General features: G+C 35.4%; 1 protein-coding gene and 1 pseudogene across 6 annotated transcripts in view; one reads left to right on the plus strand and one right to left on the minus strand.

Moving 5' to 3' along the window:
- The window catches only part of C13H18orf63 (chromosome 13 C18orf63 homolog), a 48137-nt gene extending 22394 nt beyond the window's left edge, over positions 1 to 25743 (plus strand). For all 6 annotated transcript variants that reach the window (XM_035271349.3, XM_008979987.5, XM_078348267.1 and 3 more), the window contains exons 8-14: positions 5292 to 5401; positions 8284 to 8380; positions 8492 to 8577; positions 9791 to 9974; positions 19548 to 20570; positions 20756 to 20845; positions 23053 to 25743. In XM_035271349.3, coding sequence (XP_035127240.3) covers positions 5292 to 5401; positions 8284 to 8380; positions 8492 to 8577; positions 9791 to 9974; positions 19548 to 20570; positions 20756 to 20812 — 1557 coding nt within the window. In that variant the 3' untranslated portion in view covers positions 20813 to 20845; positions 23053 to 25743. The remainder of the gene's footprint in view (positions 1 to 5291; positions 5402 to 8283; positions 8381 to 8491; positions 8578 to 9790; positions 9975 to 19547; positions 20571 to 20755; positions 20846 to 23052) is intronic.
- LOC128928019 (5.8S ribosomal RNA) lies at positions 3401 to 3545 on the minus strand (annotated as a pseudogene).
- Positions 25744 to 26390: the final 647 nt, after the last annotated feature.

The raw sequence follows: 26390 nt of genomic DNA on the forward strand, positions 1-26390 counted from the left end.
TTATAAAACCATCAGATCTTGCAAGAACTCACTATCACAAGAACAGCGTGAGGGTAACTGCCCCCATGAATAAATTAACTTCCACTGGGTCCCTCCTACAACATGGGGGGGATTATGGAAACTACAGTTCAAGATGAGATTTGAGTGGCAATGCAGCCAAACCATATCACCATCCATCTGCTCTAGGGAGGAATGAATGATGGAGCAGAGTGATTCCAGGAATTTGTGTTAGTAGAGCTTTCTGGGCATGGAAGGAAACATCAAAAATGGGGCAGACACATACCTCTCCTCTATTCAACATTATGCACTCAACACGTACTTGTTAAATTAAATTAATTCTCTAAATTATGATTGTTCATCAGCTTCTCCAAGTCTCACTTTTGCTTATGTTTTTTATATGGCATCTTACATATTCTGACTGCTATAAAAATTAGTTTCATATATACCTATGTTCCCACTAAACTGTAATCTTTTTGAAATTCTAGGTCCTGTCTTATTCATCTTTATTCCCCATGGAGCCTAAAAGATAATTGCATTTAATTTTCCTTTTATTAAAATCTGGCATTCGTTAACATAACCAAAAAGTTATGCCAGATTTAAAGAAAAGCCATTTAAAATGACTCAGGTTTATTTTGCCAAGGTTGATGACATGCCCAGGGAAAAGAAACACAAGTTACAATAGGAACTGTGCCCTGTGCTTTCTCCAAAGAGGGTTTTGAGGACTTCAGTATTTAAAGGAGAAAGAAAAAGCAGAAGGGGAAAAAGGAGGAGGGTAGACAATGAGGCAAGTCAATCTACATTATATACATGAAAAGTGGGGAGAGGAAAAGTCAGGCATTTCTGTCACCCAGTAAATCTGCATTTATGGTAATAATCTGAACTAAGCTATCTGGGAACAAAAGGAAGGCAGGGTTTTTTTGTTTGTTTTTTGTTTTTGTGTGAGTCACTTCCCAAGCTTAACATTTCCTTTGGCATAGTGAGTTCGGGGTTCTGAGATTCCGGTTATTTTCTTTCATAGTTATTAGGTCAAGTTGGCGGAGGGGATTGAGGGTGAAGAGGTGAGAAGGAGGATGTTTCTGGTTTCTCTTTCCTCCAGTTTATTTTGTTTGCTTTCATTCCTTTTTTCAAAAATTTGCCATGGCCTCCATTGACTATAAGATACAATCTCAGCTGTTTACCATGACATACAAGGTTTTCAGCAAACTGATTCAAACCTGCCTAACTTATAGTGTCACCTCCCATTACTGCTCTCCAAGTAGCCAAACTATGAATCGTTTCTCAAAGATGGTTTGGTCTTTCATCCTTCCATGTCTTTGCTCACACTGTTGTCTAAGCCTGTAATTCCCTTTCTCCTGCTCATCTTTCAAGGCTTATCTCAGACATCACCCCTCTGAAAAATTCCCCAGCTCCCAAGTCTCATCTCTCTTGGTGCTCCCTTGCCATGTTTATCACATGCGATCTATGCAAATGTCTCATTAAACTGAGAAGTCCTAGAGGGAAGGGTCTGTGTCTTACTAATCTTTCTATCATAGGCGCCTACCTTAGTGCCTACCACACACTTTCATAAACATTTATGGAATAAATGGAGCATTGACTGGAGTGAAAGACTAATTTATTTTTTGAACTAGGTGACTTTTGTTTCTAAATTCTTTTTTAATTCCTTTGGGCTAGAGATTGGAGTACTTTTTAAAATCCTGACTTTTGACCCTATTTAGACAAATTTTAAAGCAGATTTCAGCCTTATCGTTACAATTTAAATAGAGATAAAAAAATTTAAGAGGTAATTGAAACAATTTACTCATTTCTCAAATTTTAGACTGTGTTAAACTTTAAAATAATACTTTCCTGAAAGTAATTAAATGTTTTGAAGGGAATTTATATGGACAAATTGCCATTTTACTGTTTGCTGCATTAAGATTATAACTGAATCCACAGTTACATAAGGGATATATTTCAGAAAAGCATTATGTAATCTTAAACTATTTGTCTTGAAATATAATTATATGGAAAATTTGGGAGACAAGTGCCTCAAAACAAATTTCTATTTATTTCATACATAGATATTTATTGGGTACTATTATGTATATGTGCCAAGTGCTAATGGAAAACATTCTTTCTCTCAGAATTTTTTGTCTAGGTCAGAAAAAGAAGAGCATGCACACATAAAACTTACCAGAAGAAGGGAACATTTACTGAGGACTAGTTAATATTCACATACCCAGAAAATTCAGTGTAGGCTTAGAATCACATTAAAACTCTCAGATCTGCACTAATTAACAGTGCTTCTTTGGCAGGTTACTTACTCTCGCAGAATCTCCATTTTTCTTATAAATTGGAAATAATGATATCTACCTTCTAGGGTTATAAGGAGGGTAATGGGGTAAAGTACATTAAGGGCTTAGCATAGTACTGACGCCTAATAGAGGTTCAAAAATAATAGCTATTGTTATTATTTTATAAGTAAGTAAATTAAGACACAAAGCAGTTAAATAAGTTGCTCTGGGTCGTAAAGGTAGTAAGCAAGAGATTCGGGATTTGAGTTTGTCCTTCAACTCTGTTCTTTTTACTATACCATGCTTCCTTTACCTGGCCTTAGGTTTTTTGCTTCAATTTTGCATGTCCCATAGAGCCTGACAGAAATAGATACCTAATATATGTTGAATAAAAATACAATTAAAAATGGTTGGTAATGGAGTATCAAAATTGGTGTTGTAGGAACTATGTTACTTTAGGAATTAAGAGAAAAAGAAAATGTCTGAGGGAATTATATGTGAAATCTTTGAAATATTTATACTATTTTTCACCCTTTTCTTCTTGAAATAATTTCCTTTCTTGATTTCTCTGAAACTGATTTTTCTAGAATCTCCTGGAATTCCTTTGGGGTTCTTCATTCGTTTATCATTTTAAAATGATAAATGTTGCTGTTTCTTAGGGTTCCATTTTTGGCCCTCTTTTCCTTAGCAGGCTCACCCATTTCAGTGGCTTCAGCCTATACAGCAGCACCTTCCAAATATCTTGTATAGTTGTAATATTTCTGCCCTCTCTTGGATACTTTCAAATGAATGTACAATGGCAATCAGACTCAATTATGTCTAACACTGAATATATTCATTTGTCACTCCCCAGCCCCATATCTGTTCCTCCTGTGTAATTATTTTCATTAGTGGCATCAGCAGCCAATCATTTACCTACCTAAAGACTTCAGAGTCATCCTTGGCTTTTCCTCTTTCTCATTTTCTCTTTCCAGTTAGTCTTTAATAGACAACTCTAGTCTCTTAAATTGACTCCTCTCTGTCTCCATTTCTGTTGCTTTAAATCAGACTCCCTTTTTTTGCTTGAACTATTAAACCAGTCTCCATATGGGCCTTGTTTTCGGTTTCTCTCCTTTAAGTTTTTTATTTTTTTCTTAAAGCCCTGGGAGGAACCCAGGGCCGCAAGTGTGTTCAAAGTGTCAATGATCAATGTGTCCTGCAATTCACATTAATTCTCACAGCTAGCTGCGTTCTTCATCAATGCATGAGCCAAGTGATCCACTGCTAAGAGTTGTATCCTTCAAGTTTATCTAATTTTTCCTTACAGTGTCAAGGGAGTTCACTTTCTAAAACAAAGGTCCCCAGCCTAAATGTCTTTAGTATTTCAGCATTGCCTAGAAAAAATTAAGTCCAAATTCTTTAGTTTGGCATTTTAAGAAGAAAGTAATATTTATTGAATACCTGCTTTTCAGTATGGTTTTGGTCATAGAAGAGCACTTTATTAATATTTGCTAAATAAATAAATAAATACAAAGGGTGAGCATTCGCAGTCTCTTGGAGTATATGGTCAACAGTTGAGTTGTTTGCCAGTCTTTAATCTGTGTTGAGGAAGACCAATGTGAACATTAAGTACTGGTACTATTGAGGTCCATGCAGCATTTGACCTGAGTCTCTGAATACTGTAGAAAGTACCCGGAAGGATATATATTCAAGCTAGATAAGTATGTGAGAACCCATAAACTTTAAACATTCGAACCTGTTACCTACCTTCTATGAATTCAATTTTAAGTTCTGTTTTCTCTCAGTTTATTTGTCCCTCTGCAACCAGTCTTATTCATAACCATGCCTGCTCTAACCCTGTTTTTATTACACTGTTCAGGCAACTGATCTCTTAAGCACAGTACATCACAGTGCAAGATTTATCTCTTGTCCACAGGAGAATATGTGTCCTTATTCATTCTGCATGTCCTTGCTCTTTTACCTCACAACATAACTAGCTTATCTTATCTTCCTCTTCCTGCATTCATGTTTTCCTGCTCTTCCCTGCTCCTCTATTTCTGTTAGTCTTAATGAAAGCCATAGGAACTCAGAGAAGAATCAGTCACTGGGCATGGAGAAGATGGATCTAGATCCAGACAACAGAACCTTATTGGTAGGAGTCAGATAAATCAGAGTGGGGGCGATACTTTAAACAACAGTATTGTTAAAATGCTAATGAGTTGTCCAGGCAATAAAAGTTTGTCTAGTTTAGTTGGACTTCCTTGAAAAGTAGTAGGCAGTGAGGTTAGAACATTGTTTCCCAAAAGATGCTAGGTGGTTGGTTAAAAATGGGGTAAGGGTTTATGAACCATTCTCTCTAATCTATAGTGTCCTTTTGCCCAAAATTTGATACTTTATTTATTTACCCTCCTTGAGGTCTCTCTATATCTTTGGCTAAGTGTAACATTGCCTCTCAGGGAGATTTTCCAGGGTAAGAAAGCTATAATCGGCAAACTTTTATAGGTTAAATACAAACTAAAATGCCCTATAGGAGGAAACTGAAGGAACAGGGAACAAAGTGTTCTAGCAGGCTGGGAGGGATATAAAAGGAGACTGAAGCATTGGCTCTTCTTTTCTCTTCCAAAAGACCAGATAGAAGTATGATTCCCTTACTCATTCTTTATTAAAAAAAAAATCGAGGTTAAAAGCTATTATTTCAAAATATGAATACCTTCCTTTGGAAGAGATTCAACTTCCTGAAATTCACATAATTTTTTTAAAAAAAACCCTGAAAATCAGCTAAAATAACTACAAAATAGGAGTTTGGGCTTGGATGGTAAGAGGGAAACCATGAAATACTTTATATATTGTATAGAGGAGAAGCAGGGTGAGCTGCAACATTAATTACTTATGTAAAGTGGTTATACATGATTCAATGTAACTTAAGTCTTTAAAAACTACTTTATAACCTACTGTATATATAACAGATATGTATCTTTTAAAATGTCTTCTTTTTTGCTGAATTATTTGAGGACTTACAAATCTTATTTCTATTAAAAGCTAGAAGAGTTTGAGATTTCCCAGAGGATTATAAAGGATTTTCATACTAACAAGCGTGCTGTCATTGAGAGACGTTCCATTCTAAGCAACTGGTGCTACGTTTTGCCGAGGTGAGATTTCAGTTTGTAGTATCTAAGGTGGGTTCAAAATATAGTAGTTTTCTCTTATTTGCTTTCTTAACATTGACATGTGCAAAAGTATAAACCATTTTGGTGAATTTTAAAATACTGAATTATGACTTCACAAAGGCATTGAAACAATATTGTCATATTTATGAAAGTCATGAATTTTCTTTATTAAATTACTAATCATATTGTATATTCACATTTTATTAGATCTAGCTTCAAAAAGGTAATATTTCTAGATATTATAAAATGAAAACTATCAAAATATTAAACCTCATAAACTTTACCTAATAATTAATGATTCATTATAATTTGATATGAGCTGAGTTTTAAGTTTGTACTGTCTTCAGGAAAAAATAATTTGTTACTAGTATAAGCAGGATTATTGGATAAAAATTTAACTTGCTTACTAAAAAGAACTTTAGTAGCATACACATAATAATTCAGTCATCGAAGCTGAGAGGAGGTCGATAGAAAACATGGGTTTAACTCTAATTCATTCAACTCCTAACAGACTTTTCCCTAAATTCTAACAATTACCAGTAATATCTTTGGATGGAAAAATATTAGTCATTATTTTGTGTTTATAATTGACACATTGTTTACAACAATCTAATTTAGTTTTCTCTAGTACTTCTAGTAGTTAAGATATAGCACAAATAAAGGCCATATATGACAAACCCATAGCTAATATCATACTCAATAGTGAAAAATTGAAGGATTTTTTTCTTTAAGATTAGAAACAAGACAAGGATGCCCACTCTCTTCACTTCTGAACATAGTACTAGAAGTCCAAGCTAGAGCAGTTAGGCAAGAGAAAGAAAGAAAAACATCCAGCTTGTAAAGGAAGAAGTTAAATTGTTGCTCTATGGAGGTGACATGAACTTATATATAGAAAACCCTAAAGACTCCACCAAAAAAACTGTTAGAACTATTGAACAAATTTAGTACAGTTGTAGGATACAAAATCAACACACACAAAAGTAGCATTTCTATACACTAGCAACAAACTATCTGACAAAGAAATCAATAAAAATAATTTTGTCCATAATAGCTACCAAAAACATACTTAGCAATAAATTTAACAACCAAGGAGGTAAAAGACCTCTACACTGAAAACTGCATATCTGTGGAAAAGTACAGATGACAAAAGCAAAAACAGACAAATATGATTACATCAAACTGAACAGCTTCCATATGGCAAAAGAAACAGTCAACAGAGTGAAGAGACAACTTACAGAATGAGAGAAAATATTTGTAAACCCTACATCTGATAAAGAGCTAATATCTAAAATACATAAGGAACTCAAATAACTCAATAGCAAGAAAACAACCTGATTTTAAAATCGGCGGTGATTTTAAAAAGCACTCAAATAACATTTCTCAAAAGAAGATATTTAAGTGACCAACAGGTATATTTAAAAATGCTCAACACCACTAATCATCAGGGAAGTGCAAATTCAAGTCACACCTCATGCCTGTTGAATGGCTATTAACAGAATGACAAAAAATAACAAATACTGGCAAGGATGTGGGGAAAAGGGAACACTTGCACAGTATTGATAAGAATGTAAATTAGTTCAGCCATTATGGAAAACAGTATGGACGTTCCTCAAAAAATTAAAAATAGAACTACCTTGTGATCTGGCAATCCCACTACTGGTGATACATACAAAGAAAATTAAATCAATATGCTGAAGAGATATGTGTACCCCCATGTTCATTTCAGAATTATTCATAACAGCCAAGATATGGAATCAACCTAAGTGCCTAGCGACGGATGAATGGATGAAGAAAATATGGTATATACATAAATAGAATAGTAGTCACCTTTAAAAGAGAAGGAAATCCTGTCATTTGCAACATGGATGAAACTAAAGGATATTATGTTAAATGAAATAAGCCGGCACAGAAAGACAAATACCTTATCATCTCACTTATTTGTGGACTCTAAAACAATTGAACTCACAGAAACAGAGAGTAGAATAGTGCTTACCGGGGACTGGGTAGGTGGAAGTGAAGGGGTCTATTGGGGAGATGTTGGTCAAAGGATACAAAATTTTAGTTATATAGGAAAGATAACTTCAAGAGATCTATTGTACAGCATGGTGACTAAAATTAGTAAGAGTGTATTAGATTGTTTCAAAAGTAATTTCGGTTTTTGCTATTGAAAGTAATGACAAAAATCGCAATTACTTTTTTTACACACATATTAAAAATCATTAACAAGGGGTAAGGTGGCTCACACCTGTAATTGCAGCACTTTGGGAGGCCAAGGTAAGCAGATCACTTGAGGCCAGGATTGAGACTAGCCTGGCCAACATGGCAAAACCCTGTCTCTACTAAAAATACAAAAATTTGCTGAGCGTAGTAGTGTGCACCTGTAATCCAGCTGGTGGCTAAGGCAGTAGAATCACTTGAACCTGGGAAGCAGAGGTTTCAGTAAGTCGAGATCACACCACTGCACTCCAGCCTGGGTGACAGAGTGAGACTCTGTCTCAAAAAATAAATAAATAGCACTAAGAGTACAATTTAAGTGCTCTCCCACACACACACACACACACATACACATGCGCGCACGTGCACACGCACACACAAAGTATGTAAATGCATGTTAATTAGCTTGACTTAGTCATCATAATGTATATATATTTTGAAATACAATGTCGTACATGATAAATATATACTATTTTTATTTGTCAGTTAAAACAAAAAGACAGTATAATGTGTTTGAAACTTGAGCAAATGTTTATATAGTTAGTGAAACAGTTGTTAAATCTTTTTTGAACACTTTCTAAATCACATAGTTGACTTATTAAACTGTATTTAAGCATTGGCTCATAGTATCTTCCTCTCATTTTTCATAGTATGAAAATGGGACAAATTATAAATATTCTTCATGCTATCCCCCCTGACTGTCCTTTTCACTCATATGAAGATTTCCAGAGACACTGGGATGCCCTGGTAAGGAATGGAAATATATGTTACATTGGAAGTTATTTGATTTTTGTTTATTGTAACTTAACCTAAGTTCAGCTTTCTCTAAGATGTTTAAATTTTGTGCTTAATTTTTAGTATGGCTGTAAACTTCCAGATGATTGTGGAAAACTTAAAATATACTGCAACATCTGTTTCAAAATGCTTGGAGAAAGGACCTTCACATATCCTTTACACACCGATTGTTTGAAGCAGATGCTGTCTGCCCACCTTATAATCTAGTTTTGTTTCTGCTCTCATGGTCATACTTTCCAGCCTTCTCTGTGTCTGACTGAAACTGTGGTACATTTCCCCAAACTTCTTATCTGCACAAGTGTTTTTGGTGTGCTTAGAATTTCTATTTTTATTTCAGGATGAGCTTAATAAGGATATTTTCTTTTAACACCACTTCAACAATTTAGAAAACAAAAGTTAGACAGAAACAATGTGTACTTAGAAAGTAGAAAGCAATCATGATTCTCCTTAGCCAAATGCTCCCTCCAGTGGCATTTCAGTTACAATTGAAAGGGTTGGATTAAAAGGGTAGGTTGTAAACAAAAGATTTTTTGTAAAACAAGATTTTTCTTTCGAGGAGATTATCTAATTTTATAGGCAAATTTTAGATGATTTGATTTATGCTTAATTGCACCCCATAGACTTAAGAAAATGTCTTTTTAAACAGTATTTTGAAAAATTGAAATATACAGATGAAAAGAGCGTAAGTGCTCAGGCGAAACTCAAATCTTAGTACTGATTTTACCATTTGTATCTGTATTCTGTCCTGCTGGAGTTTAAAAACGAAACAAGGAAGAGCCATAGTGTTGTCTTTTAGCATTCCATATTTCCTAAGCCAAACTTATTTTAATAGTAAAACTGGGGTTAACATATGTTCATTATTTTCTTTCATAAGATGCCAATATATTACTCAAAATCTTCAGAATATGTTTCATCAGAAAAAGTAACTGCTTTTCTCAAAGAACTGTTTTTGCAGGCTGAATACAATCTGTATGTGTTATTTCTCTGTCCTGAATTTTTTCACTGTTTTTGGAGGTGCGATCTGTTCATTGTTTATTATAATCCTTATTTTGTAATTCGTAAGGGTTATAGTTTCTTCCTTAAAAATCTTTTTTGGAATACCATAATTGTCCTTTCATTTAGAAAGCCATATAATAAGATATTATGAATTCTCTTGATTTGGAGTGTTAGAATAGAAAGAATGAAGATCCTGTGAAAAAACATGCTTTCAGCTGTGGATGGTATCAGATCAGCAACATAAAAGAGTTAGGATGTATTTATGTGTGCCTTTCTGACATTGCTACTTTAATACTTTTTAAAATTTCATATAAATTTCTGCCTCTTAAGTAAAAAAATCAGACATTGTTCTTTAACATTGTTCAGATATCCTCTCAGTTGCGTCAGAAGTCAGCCTGTACAGTTCTTTCCAAGAGTAGATTCGGAAGTTGTGTTGAAAAGTTTTCTTTCAGATTTAAAATCTAAACTGCACCATATATGTGGATTTCCCATAAAGATGACAAGTAAACCGTGCTACTACACACAAGAACTAACTAAACCTAGTATACAGGTAAGCAATCTCTTGTCCTGTCTAGTTCTCCAAGACATATTATCCACCTATGTTACTTGAATCTCTTGCCTTCTGGGGTGCAATACCAAACCCAATGTGAGTAATTCTTTTCTCTCAGTTCAATGTTTCCCTAATACTATTTGTTATTATTATTACTGCATTTAACACGGCACTATAGTAGTAGTTGTTTACTGAAATGTTTCACCCACATCCAGGATATAAATGAGTTGGGTTACTGGAGATTAAAGAGACAGAGTTTTATGAACAGTATGTATTTGGAAACATTGTGATGTCAGTACAAGCTCAGTTAAGTGGAAGGTAAGATGCCTGCCCCTCACCAAGTCAAATAAGCTGGGCCTTCTATGCAATCACTTAGAGCTTAAAGTGTGATCTCTGCTGTATAAGGAAGAGAGAGGGCTAGTGTTTGGCTCCTGTCTGACTTCACTAAGAAATTAATATAATTGGCTGTATGCTAATGAACAAGTTGAAGAAGAAATGGCCATTTGGGGATTGGCCTACACCCCAGAGTTTGTCAGAAAAAAGCGGTTGAAGACTTAATTTGAAATCAGATTCAGGGTTTATATTTTTATTGAGGCTGGAAACTACTGGGGACGGAAGATATTTCTTACTGAGTTTGTCTCCTCTGCATTTTAAAAATCCATTCTTATGGTGACACATGGCACACATATAGAAAAGTAATACTGTACTGCTTAATGAATGATTATCAAACATCCATGTAACCATTACCCAGATAAAACATAGAACTTTAGCCAGGTGCGGTGGCTCACACCTGTAATACCAGCACTTTGGAAGGCTGAGGCAGGCGGATCACCTGAGGTTGGGGGTTTGAGACCAGCCTGACCAATATAGAGAAACCTTAACTCTACTAAAAATACAAAAAAATTAGCCAGGCATGGTGACACACGCCTGTAATCCCAGCTACTCAGAAGGCTGAGGTAGGAGAATTGCTTGAACCTAGGAAGCAGAGGTTGCGGTGAGCTGACATCGCACCATTGCACTCCAGCCTGGGCAACAGAGCAAGACTCCATCTCAAAAAAAATAGAACCTTGCTGGGACTTTAGGAGCCTCCTACTTGCATCTTCCATGGAAATTATTCCTTTTTTGTTTTTATTAACTAAGTATGTGTCCTTAAACATCACATTTCATTTTGCCTGCTTTTGAACTTGATGTAAAATAAATCATAGAGTATGTATTCCTTTGTGCCTGGCTTTTTAGGCTCAGCGTCATGTTTGTGATATTCATCCATGCCGTTCCACTTAGCTGTAGTCAGTTTGCTTTCCTTTATAATGTAGCATTTTATTATATGATTATGCGATAATTTATTCAGAATATTATTGATGAATGTTTGGATTGTTTCTCTTTGGGGGCTATTACTAGGAATGCTGTGATGAACATTCTTGTGTGTCTGCTGGTGCGCATGTACATGAAACCTCCAGGAGTAGAATTGGTATGGGTATTTTTAACTTTGCTGGCTACACCAAACTATTTCCCTAACCGATGTGTACTCCCCTCTGCCCTAAAGCAGTATAGAAGAATTTATGTTGCTTCACATCCTTGCCCATTTTTGGTATCGTTGGTCTTTTATTTCAGCCATTCTGGTAGGTGAATTTATTACTATGTATTTTTAATCGGCCTCTTCCTGATTAATGAGATTGCGTATCTTTTCATATGTTTATTGGCCATTTGGATTTTTTTGAAATGCCATTCTTTCATTTTTCTACTATTATGTGTTTTCTGATTGATTTATATGTATTTTTAACATAAACCAGATATGAATCATCAGTTATACACAATTATCTTCTTTCATTCTATAACATGCTTTCTGTCTTAATTCTTGGTGTTTTAATAGTGTCTTTTGCCAGCAGGTCCTAATTTATAATCAAAATGATCAGTCTTTTTCTTTATGGTTGCTGCTTTTTATATCTGGTTTAAAAAATCTTTCTGTACCCCAAAGTCAAGAGGTATTTTCCTCTAATATCATCCAATAAAAGCTTGTTTTCCATTCACATTTAGATCTACAATGCAATTGGAATTTATTTTTGTAATATGATGTGATGTAGGGAGTCAGATTTGTTTCTTAATATGGATATCTATTTGTCCAAGCCAAAAATAAAATAGACCATTCTTTCCCCAGTACATTTTTCCCAATACTTTTTCTCCCCTCAATACTTTGGAGCACTACCTTTGTCATAAATCCAGTGTCTTTGTGTGTATGGTATTGTTTCAGGCTGCTTTAATCTCTTTCTCTGGTCAGTTTGTTGATCCTAGCACCAATATCATGCTTTTAGAATTACCTTAATTATGTAATCTTAAATTTTATATTTATTATAAATAGTGTTTTAATCTTAAATTTTGTAAGATTTTTGAAATATGATAAAGCATCTTATCTATTGATCTGTGCATTTCCATACACATTTAGTTTCAACTTGTCAACTTACACATAGTCACAGACACAGACACGTGCACGCACACACACACACACACACACACACACACACACACAGAGAGAGCATGTTGGGATTTTGAAGGGAATTTCATTGCGTCTTACAATCTATGAATATTGTATATTTCTCCACATATTAAATATATATTCTTTAATTTCTCTCAATAATATAATTTTATGCATAGGGAAGTCTATACTTTCTACACATAAATTATTTTAAAATGTACTTATTAATTACGTGAATTATTTTGAAATGTACTTACTAACTTTATAAGAGATGGGACTGTTCTAGCTATCTTTTATTTGGGCATTTCTATCTCAATTACATTATTATCTGTCAGTTGCTGAGAAGTGTTTTCTAATCTCCCAATATGATGTAGATTTATCTACTTTCAGATTTTGCTTTATGTATTCTGAGACCACAATATTAGATACATGTAAATTTTGAATTGTGAGTTGTTTATTTTCCTGGTCAGGGGCCAACTCCTCCCACTGTTAGTTAGAGAAAAATTGTATAGAAACCTGACAACCTAGACACAAAGGCCCACAGGCAAGGTCATTTCTTTAGAAGGGAGAATGAGTGAACAGATGCCAGTTGACATCTTTAAAATAGTATTAAAATTTTGTCCAGTCGTAATATTTTTAAAGTTGCTGGCCAAGTCTGATTCTAAAGATTTTGGAAGAAGATACGTTGTTAACATCATGCATGTTTATTGAATATACTTCTTCTGGAGTACTTAAGATTTTCAGCCCATGTCTGTTTTAGAAATAGTGAATCAGAACAATGTACTTGTTAAAATTTGCTTCATAAATGTAAAATAACATTTAATTGGAAATTATGGTTTTATACTGCTCTTTACAATAAGAATTTATCCTACTCAATTCTATTGAGTGCCTTCTGCATGCCTGCTGTGTTTATGTGTATTATTTCATTTAATAATTAAAATTGATTTTTGGATAAAGAATTTACTTAATTTTTCAGAAGAGGAGACCAAAGCTCATCCAAATAATTTTACCAAAGCCACACAGTTAAATGCATTGCAGAATTAGAATTGAAACCCAAGTTCTGTAATTAGAAAAAGTTCATATTTGTAGCTAAGAGCTCAAGCTCAGGCAAACAGGTTGCCTGAATTTGAACCTCTTACTAATTGTATAATTTGGGACAAGTTATTTGGTGTCCGTGTGCCCAAGTTCCTTAGTTGTAAAATGAGGCAAAGGCTAGCAGTGGTAATGATAAAACTTGTCACAGATCGAGTTCTCTAGGAGCTGATTCTGAGGTGGAGTCTAGTGCACATGGTGTCTGTTAGGGACTGCCCTTGGAAGCACTGTCTGTGGAAGGCAGAGAGGAAGCAAGATTGGGGAAAGGGAGAAGTCAAAAACAAAGCAGACACTAGATGGCCCTGGTCACCCTTCTGAGGAGCTCTGAGACTCAAAGGGCCCATTTGAGTTGTTCTGCACTGGCCCAAATAGCCAGGCCTTTCTTACCCCTTCTGCATCCATGATTGGATTTGGGCCGCCCTGAGACAGGCATATCCTTGGGCATTGGCCCTCTGTAACCACAGCAATCCCTAAAGGGGTTTCTGCTCCACCAGAGGCAGAGTAAGTCCTTCCTTTGAAGAGGGTCATGTCTTTTGCAGTACTTTACTTCATAGTGGTTTTTAGGACTAAATGAGATAATACAGAGAAAAGTTTCTTGGTGAGCTCTCAGTAAGTTATTATTACTAGACCACAAACATGTTAACTCTAAGATTCATGCAATGTAAAATGCATAAATTTAAAAAATGGAAATCAAATTGATCAGACTACTTGATAAAACTCAGCGAAGTTAAAAAAAATTAAATTAGGAATGCTTAGTCAAACTTGTATTTATTAACATATAGAAAATGTCAGAGATACATAATGCAAATTAGTATAATCACCTCTCATGTGCTTCTCATCTAATTCTCCCTTGACACATTTTTGGGTAGGAAGTAAACTGGAGGATTTTAGAACGAATCCCAAATGTAGTGTTTTACCTGTAAAGACTATGGCGTACATTTCTATCTCATTTCAAAATATTTTTACATAACCCCCATGTTATTACTAAAAGATTTAAGTAATAAGACCTAAAAGATTTATCGTCTCTTAATATCAAGTACTAGTTCATACTGCAGTTTCCCATTTATCTCACACAGACTTATTTTTAGTTTTGTTTAAATCAGAATCCAAAAAAGGGCCCACATAATTTATGTATGTCTCTTAAACCTCTTTATTCTGTAACATCTCAGACTCTCTCCCCTTTTATTTAGGCCACTTATATGCTAGAAAACTAGATCGTTTTCCCTGGAGACTGTCCCCTATTCTGAATTTGACTACTTCCTTTTGTGTCATGTCACTTAAAGAAAATATTCTTCAAAAACCCATATGAGCTATAAGCCTGTGGTTATAAGCTTGACTGAATTCTGCTGCAACTTGAACAAGAAATACACTGAGGTTATGCAATGCACTGAACTAAATTTTGATCGATAAAACACTTATGATTAGTCATCTTTGTCATTTCTCAAGTTTCATTTAATTATTACTTTAATATTAAGCTTCTGTGAGATGTTCATTCATATTTAAATGTAAGTTCAAGCTTTTATCCTTCTATAATGTTTTGTTAATGTACAAAGTTATATAAGTTGTATATAAATTCTAGAAATTAAAATTTAACCAAGTTACATTTTCCAATGACACCTAATGAATAAGTGAAGCAGAATAATGATAATGACATAAAAGCATGGTTTTTGTTGTTGTTGGCTTGTGACTTCACAAAGATGTAGTTTGTTGACTAGTAAGTATATTTAAGTTTTATGAATTATTTATGATCTCATCTGCTGTTTACATAGTCTCTTTTGTAGTCTTTTTATAAATTTTGAATATAAACCTAGAGGTTTCCCCCTTTGAGCTATTTACTTTATCTTAAAAATGGAAAGAATAGGTAAATAATATATTGACAGGCTAGCCTAGGGAGCAAAAGAAACTTCTGGAAATTATGTTCACCAGATGCATATTTCTAAAAGACAGCTGAAGAAGAAATAGAGTATGAATATAAACATATTTTATACAAAACACATATTCTAGTACAGTTATATATCCAATTACAAATAATTTATTATATTAATCTGCCTGTGAGTTTTCTTTTGTCTAAAGTAGTAGATATGCTATTTAAATGTTACTGCAGTTTATAGAATCTAAGGATCCAAACGCTGGATGTTCTTTGGTTTTCTATAACTGATTTTAACTTAGTTCTTTAACCCTTTTATCATCAAATGAAAAAAAATTCAATCTGGATAAGGTGACTCAGTCTCTTATGACAAAACATCTCTTTAAAATAAAAGTGTTCTTCAATCCAATTTAAGAACCTTCTTCTCAGGATAGCATCTGAGCAGGGAAACCTTGCATAGAGTTACGGTAGTGGAGGGTGATGAAGAGCATTGATATGTTTGCCTAGTATGCGCTATAGCAGGGTCCCCAACCCCCAGGCCATGGACCTACCAGTGCCTGACTTGATAGGAAGCAGGCCACACAGCAGGAGGTAAGCAGTAGGAGAGCAAGGGAGCATTCATTACCGCCTGAGCTCTACCTCCTGTCAGATCAACAGCAGCATTAGATTCCTAAAGGAGCACGAATCCTATTGTGAACTGCGTATGCAAAGGATCTAGGTTGCATGCTCCTTATTAGAATCTAATGCCTGATGATCTGAGATGGAACAGTTTCATTTCAAAACCATCCCTCCTACCTCTCGGTCCATGGAAAAATTGTCTTCCACAAAGCAGTCTTTGGAGCCAAAAAGGTTGAGAACTACTTCTCTAAAGCAAGAGAATGGTGCCCTACATTCTGCTCTCCTACACTTTAGCTGCTAACTGTGCAACTGAAAATAAAAGATTCATAATTAAGCTTTTCTGCAAAAACAGAAGTATGGCTTGACCTTCCAAATATTTTATGAGTGCATCTGATTGGGTGGTTCTAAATCACGTCCAAACCCTAGTTGCAAAATATGAATTGTTAGATTTCCAGGCTTTGGTCTAGGTAGAAGCACTAGGAGGAAAGTGGAATGGAGGTTGAACACCAGTCTATCCTATCCATTCACCCTAATTCCCTTGTACAGGAGGTCTTCCGAAAAACAGCTGCATCCTCTCTCTACTCTCTCCAGAAGTATATATCCAATCCTGTTATGGGTTGAATTGTGTACATACACTGAACTCCTAACCCCCAGTACCTCAGGATGTGATTTTATTTGACATAGAGTTACTGCAGATATAGTTAGTTTAAATGAGGTTATTTATACTATAGTAAGGTGGGCCCCTAATCCAAAATGACTAGTGTTCTTACAAAAAAGGGGCAATTTGAATACAAACACCATAGAGGAAGAACACCATGTGAATGTGAAGGAGGGCATCTACAAGCCAGAAAAGGAACCCTGGAACAGATCCTTTCCTCGTGGCTCTCTGAAGGATCCAACCCTGCCAACACCTTGGTTTCAGATTTCAAGGCTCTAAAACTAAGATAATATGTTTCTGTTGTTTAGACCATCCACTGTGTAGCCCTTCGTACCACATTCCCCTAGCAAACCAATACAAACCCCTTCTTGATGCATGCTGTTTCACTCAGCTGAGCAATGTCAAGGGGCAGTAAGCCAGTAATTCTTCCTTGGTTAACTTCTGTATTTCTTCATTCAGGGTCATGAAACTTAGCTGGGATTTCTTTGTGCCCCTTGAAAGTAATGGGCAAATTAAGAAGTATGTGCTATAGTCTGAATGTGTTTCTCCCAAATTTAAATGTTGAAATCCTAACTCCCAAGGTGGTGATATTGGGAGGTAGGGTCTTTGGGAGGTAATTAGGTCATGGGGTAGAGCTATGCTAAACAGGATTAGTGTTATTTAAAAGGCCCAAGAGAGATCTGCCTTGATCTTGGACTTCCCAGCCTCCAAAACTGTTGTTTATAAGCTACCCACTTTGTTGTAGCAGCCAAAACAAAATAAGATGGGGGAGTCTTCTTGCCCTGGTGGCATGGGTAAGCCTCCAACTAGAGTAATCTCCAGATAAGAAATGAATCCCAGTTGGCTATTTTCAGCATCACCCCCAAATCTCAATATTTTCTTGGTGATTTTCTATTTTTCCCAAGGATAGTCAACATGGAAGGAGTAGTAGTATTCTCCATAATGACTTTATATTATGTCAACTTAAGTATTATGGAACTAGGTTTCTTGCAATTTCCTTCTCCACATCATTTTGGCCATGTGACAGTACTCCTTCCATTGAGGTATGGGTCTCTGTTTTCTTGAGTCTGGATGTCCCTGTAACAGAGCGATGCAACATACTCTGAGGCTAGGTCTTTAGGAGAAACAGCTTCCACCTGGTCTTTCTGGGCAACCCCATCTGGGAGAGATCCCCAGCACAGGAAGAGACTGCCTGTCAGCATTCCAGCCAACAGCTGGCATCACCCATCACATGTAAAAGAGGAAGGGACTCCAAGGTGACTTCAGCTGCAGAGTATCTAACCACACAGCATGAGAGATACCAAGCCAATCCCCAGAATAGTGAGAGATGAAAACATAATTATTACTGGTTTTAAGCAACCAAATTTTGGTATGATTTGTTATACTGAATAGATAATTGGATTAATCTCTTACTTGTGCCTATTTACAACTCTGATTTCCCAAAACTTTCCTATTCTCTTCTCAACCTTATTCAACAATAGAGCCTCCAGTAGTGAGGAGAAAACAGTCATTCAAGTTTGCATATTATTCCTAGCTGTTTAAAAATGTTTACTTCAAGCTGTGAACGTGTGTTTTCATGGGGAAAGTGAGAAAAGAACTTGGTGTTCGGTGTTTCAGATTATTGCCACCTATCACTCGTAAAGACAACAGGACTCAATAGACATGTACTTTCAAAGACAATACTTTCTGCCAACAGATGAGTGGATAAAATATGCTCTATACATACAGTGGAACAGTCAGTCATGAAAAGGAATAAGTCTTACACTTGCTGCAACATATATGAACCCTGAAAACATGCTAAGTGAAATAAGTGAGACACAAAAAGACAAATATTGTATGATTCCACTTACATGTGGTACCTAGAATGGGCAAATTCATACAATAGAAAGTAAAATAGAGGTTACCAGGGACTGGAAGGAAAAGGAAACAGGAAATTACTATTTACAGAGTACAAAGTTTCTGTTTGGAATGAAAAAAAATGTGGAAACAGATAATGTTGATGGTTAAATGACACTACTTATAAATTGTTAAAATAGTAAATTTTATATTATTTATGTGTATGTATATGTATATACACAGTTGTTCTTTAAAAGACTGTAAACACTTGGCTTTTTAAAAAAATGTATTTGACAAATTTGACGAATACTTGCTGAATTGCTATCAGGTACCAGGCATTGTGGTAGGAAGTGAAAAAATAAACATGATTAAGACACAGATAGCGCCTTCCCTGTAGTCAAAATCCCACTTATTCCTAAAGGCCTAGTATAGATGCAGCCACCTCTTCATTAATTTCTTTCAACAAGGATTTTTTTAGTAACTGTGAAGGATATAAGAGTAAATAAATCATGGTTCTTACCCTCCAAGAATCTAGTACCTACTTAGGAAGATGGAACATGTGCACTAAAAGATAAGAGAGCTTACCTTGTACTCTTTTTTTTTTTTGACAAATATTATTTAATTGATAGCAGATCCTTGGAGAGTTGACAGGAAAACAGTCACTCAATGGTAGATTGATGGGTGGGAGAAGGTGGGACTTTGAGTACATAAAGGAGGTCATACCTTGTTCAGTGAGCAAGACAGCAGCATGAGCATGTTTGGAGGACAATGGGTAGCTGTACGGATGGTTTTTATAGTAGATTTATATGAACTGTAGAATGTACTTTTATCTTTAGATGGCATCTAAAGAAGGATACAAGCCATAAGAATTGTATACATTCCATCAAAAGGCTCATTTTTATTTTGTTTTTCTCTGCCTGTTCTGTATATCATTGTGTTGCTTTATATTATATGCAGTTAAGTATATACAGTTAAGTTTCCATTAAGGGCATTATTAACATTTTAAAATTTGTTTAATCTGTATTCTTTCAGGAAAACAAAGTCAAGCCACCCAATTTGACCACTAAAAAAATGTTCAGGGTATCTCATACTCAAGCCACTTCCATAAAACCTGCCTGTGCTCAAAGTCTTCTACCATGTTCACTAACAGTGGACCACAAGGTGGCAGTTTCAGTCAGCCTGCCAACATCAGGCATGTTCACACCTTTACATCTCCAACCAGAGTCTGTTCAGGGTAGAAAAATATCCCTGCCTATCAGAGCTCCACAAGTACATTTGGAAGTATTAATGCCCAACAGAGGAAATACTGAAGTTCAACACACAAATCTTAGCTCCCAAAGTAACATCACTTCTAAATTTGTACCAGTTTTCAAAAATAAATCGTTACAAATGAACAAAAATACCTCAGTACTTGGCAGCCCAAAAAGAAAACAGCATGTTGTGACACAATCTAACTTGTTTTCATATAAAACTAGTATGATCCAGCATGCTAAACTCAATTTAGGTCCAGCTATTAAAAAAAGATCTAATAGTAACATTCAGATGCAGGCTGCTAGCAATTTAAATCAGGAGAATTCCAGACCTCTGCAAGAAAAAAAAATAGAGTACTGTGAAAATATGACAGAATTTCCCTCTTCTAATCGAAAATCAACTGTAAGCTTAAACAAAAGTAAGCAACTGTCTAATAGTGCAGTATTTCTGATGTCAAATAACAATTCAGGGATGATAAAAAGTGCTGTTGACTTCCAAATGAATGGAAAAGAAAATTTAACAGGCAAATATATAACACAAGTGTCAGGGAAAACCCATGGGTCACTAAAACTGAAAAGACAACCACACATTTTCGAATCAGCTGGAAAAACAGAAGATCCCCAACTACTACAGCAGCAATCAGAAAATCAAGCTAAAGAAGTTGGTACAAGTGAGCACAGGTTGACAGTAAGCAAAATAGCCCATAGGTCTAAGAGAAAATTATGTCCAGAGTCTTCCGAAACTTCAAAGAAGCATCATTCCGTTACTGTGCACTATGACCAATCCAGTTCTTCTAAGAAGCAGGTAAAAAAATTAATCTGACACTATTTATCGTATGCTATACCTTTAAAACCACTAAATAAGGATTTAAATGATTTCCCCAAGATCATCTAGAGCCATCTAATTAATAAACAGAATATCTACCCTAGAGCAACTGTAAGTATATGCAGTTAACTTGTAACAAAATGTGATTCTTCAATCTAATACAGATACTTCACTCAGATAAATCAAAACCTAAGAAATCTCTCATCATCCCTAATGCTTAGAACATGGACCTGAAAGAAGAAAATGTCTACCAGGTAACAGATATCTTTTGATTTGTGTTTACATTACCTGTATTAGGAGTGCCAAATTTAGGGGTCTCCACCTCTTAGTAAGAAGGAGCTACTTTAAAATTATTTGAAATACTAAAATCAGCAAAGAAATAGGACATGGTGGGAACAGTACACCCCTTGACTAAGAACTGTATACAGCAGCTGTTTTGTAATGACTCCGAAGAGGGACAGGTGCAAGTGGTCCGCTGTGGGCTTCCTCCCACTCTGTTCTGGGGATCCTTGCAGACTAGGAATCGTTCACACAGCAGCAGCAGACTATCTCAAGACAGAAGATTTGGACAGCTACTAGAATATCTACTTTTTGGGATACCTACCCAAGCTAATAAACCTGAAGTGATGTTTCAAAGGTCAATAATTTAGTTAAAATTTACTCCAAAAGTGCTACAGTGTTGACTATGTTTAAACTTGATATTCAGTTGATAACACTGAGTTCATGGCACTGAATTTACAAAATAATACATCTGGAAATTACATTTCATTTTGTTCTGCCATCTGTTCTAAGAATTACTAAAATACTCACAAGTTCTTTTTTACATAGAACTATTGGAATACTTTCAATTCAGATTCTTTAAGAACCAACTAGAAAACATTTTCTTTTCCAACTGCTATTTCTTCCTATAACTAATAGAATTTTCAACCTGATTTTAATTAACCAAAAAGTATTTCAGTTTGTTCCTATATACATTTTGATATTGCATTTTGTGTACTTTTTGACATCTTAACATTTTAATGCACTCAGTAGGTGGTTGAGGAAAAAATGCAGGTGCCTTGAAGATGTTACTTGCATTTTAGCAAACTGACACAAGAACAGAAAATCAACACCACATGGTTCTTACTCATAGGCAGGTGTTGAACAGTGAGAACACACGGACACAGGGAGGGGAGCATCACACACTGGGGTCTGTTGGGGGCAATAGGGAGGGACAACACGGGGTAGGGAAGTTGGGGAGGGATAACATGGGGAGAAATGCTAGATATAGGTGATGGGGGCATGGAGGCAGCAAACCACATTGCCATTTATGTACCTATGCAACAATCCTGCAAGTTCTGCCCATGTACCTTAGAACCTAAAGTGCAATAAAATATTTTTGAAAAAAATGAAATCTATTCTGGGTTTCATATTGTTTTAGAGGTATAGCACTTTCTCACTTTGAACTACTTAAGTCCTTAGACAATTTTTAAAATTAAAAAGTCATCCAGGAGTGGGGGCTGACACCTGTAATTCAAACAATTTGGGAGGCTGAGGCGGGTGGATTGCTTGAACTCAGGCATTCCAGAGCAGCCTGAGCAACATGGGTGAAACCTTGTCTCTGCAAAAAATATAAAAAAGTAGGGCTGGGCATGATGGTTCACACCTATAATTCCAGCACTTTGGGAGGTCAAGGCAGGTGATTCACCTGAGGTCAGGAGTTTGAGACCAGCCTGGGAAACATGGTGAAACCTCGTCTCTACTAAAAGTACTAAAAATTAGCTGGGCCTGGTGGCAGGTGCCTGTAATCTCAGCTACTTGGGAGTTGAGGCAGGAGAATCGCTTGAAACCAGGAGGCAGAGTTTGCACCACTGCACTCCAGCCTGGGTGATAGAGTAAGACTCCACCCACCCCCCAAATTAGCTGGGCATGGTGGTATGTGCCTATAGTCCCAGGTACTTGGGGGGCTGAGGTGGGAGAATTGCTTGAGTCTGGGAGATGGAGGTTACAATGAGCTGTGTTTGCCACTGCACGCCAGCCTGAATGACAAAGTGAGACCCTGTCTCAAAATAAATGCTAAATTTTAAAAATTATTTTATCAGGTAGAAGGAGTAACATAATGAGAAAATTTTTAATATTTCTTTAAATTTATGGGGTATGAGTGAAATTCTGTTACATCGACGTATTATAGTGGTAAAGCCAGGGCTTTTAGTGTATTCATCATTGGAATAATATACATTGTACCCAACTAAGTAATTTGTCATCATTCACCCCCTCCCACCCCATACTCTTCTGAGTATTGTCCATCATTCTACACTCTATGTCCATGTGTATACATTATTTAGCTCCCACTTGCAGGAATCTTATAGAAAATAATTTCTCCCAAATAGAAACTTGATACATACTCCTTTAAAAACCTTGAGTAGTACAGAGCAGTTTCAAGAAAAAAGTTTTTTTAAAAATCTGTAATTTCTCTTTACAGAGATGACCATTCTGAACCTACAATAAACACTCTTCCAGAAGTCTCTCACACTCCTGTGTCCATGAAATCAGCTCTGCATACTACTGGAACCTCCTTTTTCGCGCAACAGTTTCTTTCTAATGTTTGCATAGCATTTTGTTATATGTTGGTGTACTGTATTGACTAGTCCGCTACTGATTGACACTTCAGTTGTTCCCAATTGTTCACTGTTACAACAATATCATGTAAATAGTCTCATGCAGATCTTTGCCAAATATCCAGTGATCTTAGACAGTAGTTTTGATAGTTGAAACGATCTTTATTTTGCCCTTACTATTTTATTATTGAAATTTGAATTTATCATTTTTATTATCAAAATTTTCAAACCACCTAAAGCACAGATAAGAGTATGAAGAATCTTTAAGTACCTATTGCCCAGATGTACCAGTTAATATTTTGTCACTGTTTCATCTGTTCTTCACAGACATGCTCTTTTTTGCTGTAATCTTTTAAAGCAAATTCAAGATATCATATTTTACCCATAAACACTAAAATATATATTTCTAACATAAGATATAGTATATTTTTTTCAGGAGACAAGAATGTGTATATATATTACATTTTGGGGATCTCTACTATATCTCTGCAGGCTCGCTAAATTTCACTTTTGTTTTTACATGCAAACTAACAGGAAGCTCTGAATAAATGTAAAACCTATTCCTCAACAAACTAGAGTCTTTATTGGGGTGGAGATTTCTGTGTTCAGTAATACTCATTAGCATCTTCTGTGTGCCAGGCAGTGAGGATAACAGTGTCCACTCCAGAAATGGCTGAGACAGCCATGGTCTGAACCCTAAGAGCTGGTGGTCTAGTCTCAATCAGATTCATTCTGGGTTCCTGGCACAGACTTAGGGATATGTATGTATTGAAGTACATGTCCAGAATGACCTTCTGCTCCATATTACAAACAAATTAACATTTGAAAAACCAGAGAAACAGAAATGGAGCTTCTCAGTCAATATTATTCTGGCTTTCAAATATTTTAGATTTTTAATGTAAATTTGTTGCAATATATTTAAAAGAAACAAAAAATCTTCATTGGACATTCCACTGAAACAATTATTATATAAAAATAGCCAGTAGAGATCCAAGTATAAGTAACTCTGATCTTGTAAATGTGATTTATTGTCTCAACCACTTCACTAAACCATTGCAATTAAAAGCAAAAATAAACACAAACTCTCCTTCAAACAGTAAATGTGACTCCTCCTCCTGAAATTGTGTTTAGTTAATTTGCTATATACCTTTAAGCATTTCTGTTTTCCAGAATTATCTCTATTTTCCAATTATTTTACTATTTTCATAAGGATATGCATTTTGTCTGAAGCCCATTTTTGAGTATGGTTTTCTCATTCTCAAGTTTGTATTATAGATATCGAGTAGACTGCTATAAAGAGTCGTACGTCATTTTGTTTGTGAGGCTGTGGTGAAAATAACATTAGTAAATATGCATATTTGATGAGCACAGTCATCCATAGCATGTAAGCATTCCCAAAGTCAGCCTTCCCCACTGTTCCACATACTCCCAGGCTGCCTTCCTGTTACTGCCGACTCACTATGCCTCAGGTAATGGAGACGTACTTTATTATTACACTGAGCAAAATAATGAAAACCATACATCCACTGTTGAAATAGTATGTAGCATCTTCCAGTTCTTTATGTAAGTAATCTTGGTAGTCCCCTCCTATATTCCATTACTGTCTAAAATTTAGAATATATAGTATAGTACTTCAGTTAGATCAATGTTAACCTACATAGCAAAACCTGCCATGTTAATATTAGTCTTTTTTTTGTTTAAAGTAGGTTTTATTTTTATCTTATAATATTTATCCTAATGAAAGTTATAAAAATACATGCATATATGTAAAATATATGTGTGATTTAATATAGATTTTTGATTTAATATTTCATGTTTCAAGAAGAGGTTCTAGATAAAATTTCTGTGTTCAAAATCACCAGAGAAATTAATTAAGATTTTGGTTCATTTTAAATACTGCAATTTTTGAAAGCCAAAATAATTCCAAATCTAATTAGGGGGAACTACATTTTACTTCTTTGTGTAAGTTTTTGGTGATTTATATGCAGTGTAGACCACCTTCCCACCAGAAATTATTCTTATATTACAATTGTACATTAATTTTAGAACCATTTTAATTTTAAAACCATAAGTAAATAATTTTATGTTTGCCTATGTCTGGGAGCTTAAGAAGTCAGCCATTACTTTAAAAAAACCTATGGCAATGTCAAAATTAATGCCAAGAATCGTATTTCTAGGAATGCAAAAGTGCTTCTCTTATATATTAGGTTTCACAGTATTGGTTGCCTACTATATTTGTTTTTATTTCTATTACATATAATAATTATACATTTTAATTTTATTTGCATTTGTAAAAAAATGTGGACTTGTTAATGATGAGCTTTTATTTGACTAACCAGTTGACCAATTTTTGCTCTGTTTTCAAATTGCATATGATGGGCCATTACACTGAAACTGCTAACATAGGGTGTATTTATTGGTACTTAAGATTGGTCAGTATTTACAAATATTTAAGAATGTCATTGTCCTTATGTTTTGATGCTTAAAATGTTCATGTTGTTGAACCCTACAGAATGTCTTATTCCAAATTAAAACTAATAAAGGTATATCTAATAGATGTAGTTGTCATATGTCAAAGTGACTCTGTATAGGAATGGAAAGGCTTAGATAAACTACAAATTTCTTTCCCTCTGTGGTTTCATTTCTTCACATGCATTTGCTGCTGGACTCACGTAAACTGCCTTAGGTCCTTTTAACAATTCATAGAACTTTTATTCTCAAAAGTCCTTCATTCTTTCATTTGACAGATATTTTAGTATTTGCTATGTACAATCATTATTGTAGATACTTGCAGTATATCAGTGAACACTGACATTACATTCTAGCAGGGAGACACAGATGATAAGGATAAGTAAGTAAATTATATAATGCAATAGAAAATGGCAAGTACAGTGGAAAAAAACAGAGCATGGTAAGGGAAATAGTAAGGGTAGGCTTGAGCAGAGACTTGAACGAGGAGAGCAAGTTGGCCACATGGAGTTGTCCTCTGAAGGATGTGCTTTTGAGGCATAAGGAACAACCTGTGTGTTGGCAGAATATTTCAGGGGGGGCCCAGATTAGAGTAAAAGGAGCAGAGAGGAGGAATAGCTTTACCCTGGCTGAAATGGGGTGGAGGCCAAAAAAGTGAAGTGATCTGACTAGGTTTCAACAGCACCCTTCTGACTGCTGTGTTATGAATAGACTTGGGATGAGGGGGAGGAGT

The sequence above is a fragment of the Callithrix jacchus genome, chromosome 13 (genome assembly GCF_049354715.1).
Source record: "Callithrix jacchus isolate 240 chromosome 13, calJac240_pri, whole genome shotgun sequence".
Classification (NCBI taxonomy): Eukaryota; Metazoa; Chordata; class Mammalia; order Primates; family Cebidae; genus Callithrix; species Callithrix jacchus.